At 48.0% G+C, this 1,809-nt stretch overlaps 1 protein-coding gene across 1 annotated transcript; it reads left to right on the top strand.

Moving 5' to 3' along the window:
• Window positions 1-429: 429 nt before the first annotated feature.
• Window positions 430-1,806, top strand: EMH_0066560 (uncharacterized protein; the record flags this gene model as incomplete). Its single annotated transcript, XM_013498517.1, has 2 exons — window positions 430-562; window positions 1,343-1,806. The coding sequence occupies 2 exons, from the start codon at window positions 430-432 to the stop codon at window positions 1,804-1,806; spliced, it is 597 nt and encodes a 198-aa protein (XP_013353971.1).
• Between the last annotated feature and the right edge of the window lie 3 nt (window positions 1,807-1,809).

Genomic DNA, 1,809 nt, shown 5'->3' with positions numbered 1-1,809 from the left:
GGGAGAGGGCCAACCAGGAGGCTCTCTTTCACATATCTTCGTTGCGCCTTTAAACGCTGCTGCTGCTGCTACTGCTGCTGCTGCTGCTGCTGCTGCTGCTGCCTGCGCTGCAGCAGCTGCTGCAGCAGCGAGACGCGGCGCAGCACTTGTGTACTCTCCAGCAGTAGCAGCTGGTGCAGCAACAAAAACAGCTCCAGCAGCAGCAGCAGCTGTCTGCTGCTAAGACATCAACAACAATTTCAAATTGCTGCAGCAAAATATTTGTTAAGACAAAGAATCCCCTCACAGCTACAAAACCCGAAACCAGCGCCAGCAGCAACAGTAACAGCAGCAGCAACAGCAGCAGCAGCAGCAGCAGCAGCAGCTGCTGCTGCTGGTAAGATTTAGTAGGTTTAAGTTAGGAGTATTCTTTAGTGGCGTGAAGGCAGCATGCAGTTTGAGGTGTACAGACAGCAGAGAGAAGCAGCAGCAGCAGCAGCAGCAGCAGCAGCAGCAGCAGCAGCAGCAGGAAAGAACGCTTCTGCAGATACTCTTGCTGCTGCTGTTGCTGCTGGCTGTCTGTGTAGCGAATTGTTAGTAAATATATATTTATTTATACTATATATAGTATATACTATATATATATTATTTATTTATTTATTTATATATTTATATAGTTTATTAAATATAATAAAAGAAATATAATCCCTTTTATCTATATAAAATAATTTTGTTGTTTATTTACTTTTTTGTTTTATTTGTTTAGCTTATAATGCCTGTATGGTATCGTATAAAGAAACCAGAAAACGAGAAAAACAGCAAACAAAGAAAACAGCAGCAGCAGCAGCGGGAGTCTGTGTTTATTATATAATTATAACTTGAAATATAATTATAATAAAACGTTTTATTTAATTTAAATAACATTTTAGTGCAAATGAAAAAAACAAATACAGAAAAGCAGCAACTGAACCGCCACCGACCCAGATCACCACCCCCCGCTTCTGTTCGTCTTGGGGCTGTATTTCACGCAATTACGTCAAAATAAATTTATATATTTATTTATTTTTTTTGTATTTTATTTGTTTCATGCAGCAAAAATACTTTATTTCAACAAAAGAAAGCTCAGGGGGTGCCGAGCAGACGACGGCGGTACAGAGCAACAGCAACAGCTGCTGTTGTAGCTGCATGCGCGCTGCTGCTGCTGCTGCTCCTGCTGCCGCTGCAGCACACCTGCTGCTGCTTCCACAGCAGAAAAGACGTGTGTTTCCGCTTGCTTGGAGCTGCAACAGCAGCAGCAGCGGCAGCAGCAGGGGGGCCCCACACGCACCAGAGTGCTGCTCCGTCTGTGGCGCTTAACTCGAAGGGTATAAGCTGCAGAAGCAGCAGCAGCAACAACCGCAGCAGCAGCAGCAGCAGCAACAGCAGCGACAGCATCAGCGTCTGCTGCAGTACCACAGCATTTCAAGTGGCGGCGAAGCTAGACACCGCAGCAGCAGCAACGGCTGCAGGGGCCGCGACAGTGCAGCTGCAGCAGCAGCGGCAGCGGCAGCAGCAGCAGTCTTCGGAGCATTGGCAGCAGGAGCAGCAGCTGCAACAGGAGCAGCAGCAGCAACCGCAGCAGCATCTGCAGCAGCTGGAGCACCGTTAGTAGCGGCTGCAGCAGCAGGAGCTGTCAAAGAAACAAAGGGCGCTCAACCGCAGCAGCTGCAGCAGCAGCAGCAATCCAGCAGCGCAGCAGCAGCAACATCTCAGCAACAACAAGAACAGCAACAACAGAAGCAGCAGCACAGCAGCAGCAGCAGCACAGCTGCAGCAGCAGAGCAATAGCAG

This window comes from Eimeria mitis, genomic scaffold (assembly GCF_000499745.2).
Source record: "Eimeria mitis Houghton genomic scaffold, Emh_scaff3484, whole genome shotgun sequence".
Lineage (NCBI taxonomy): Eukaryota > Apicomplexa > Conoidasida > Eucoccidiorida > Eimeriidae > Eimeria > Eimeria mitis.
This window is presented reverse-complemented; position numbering and strand designations above follow the sequence as displayed.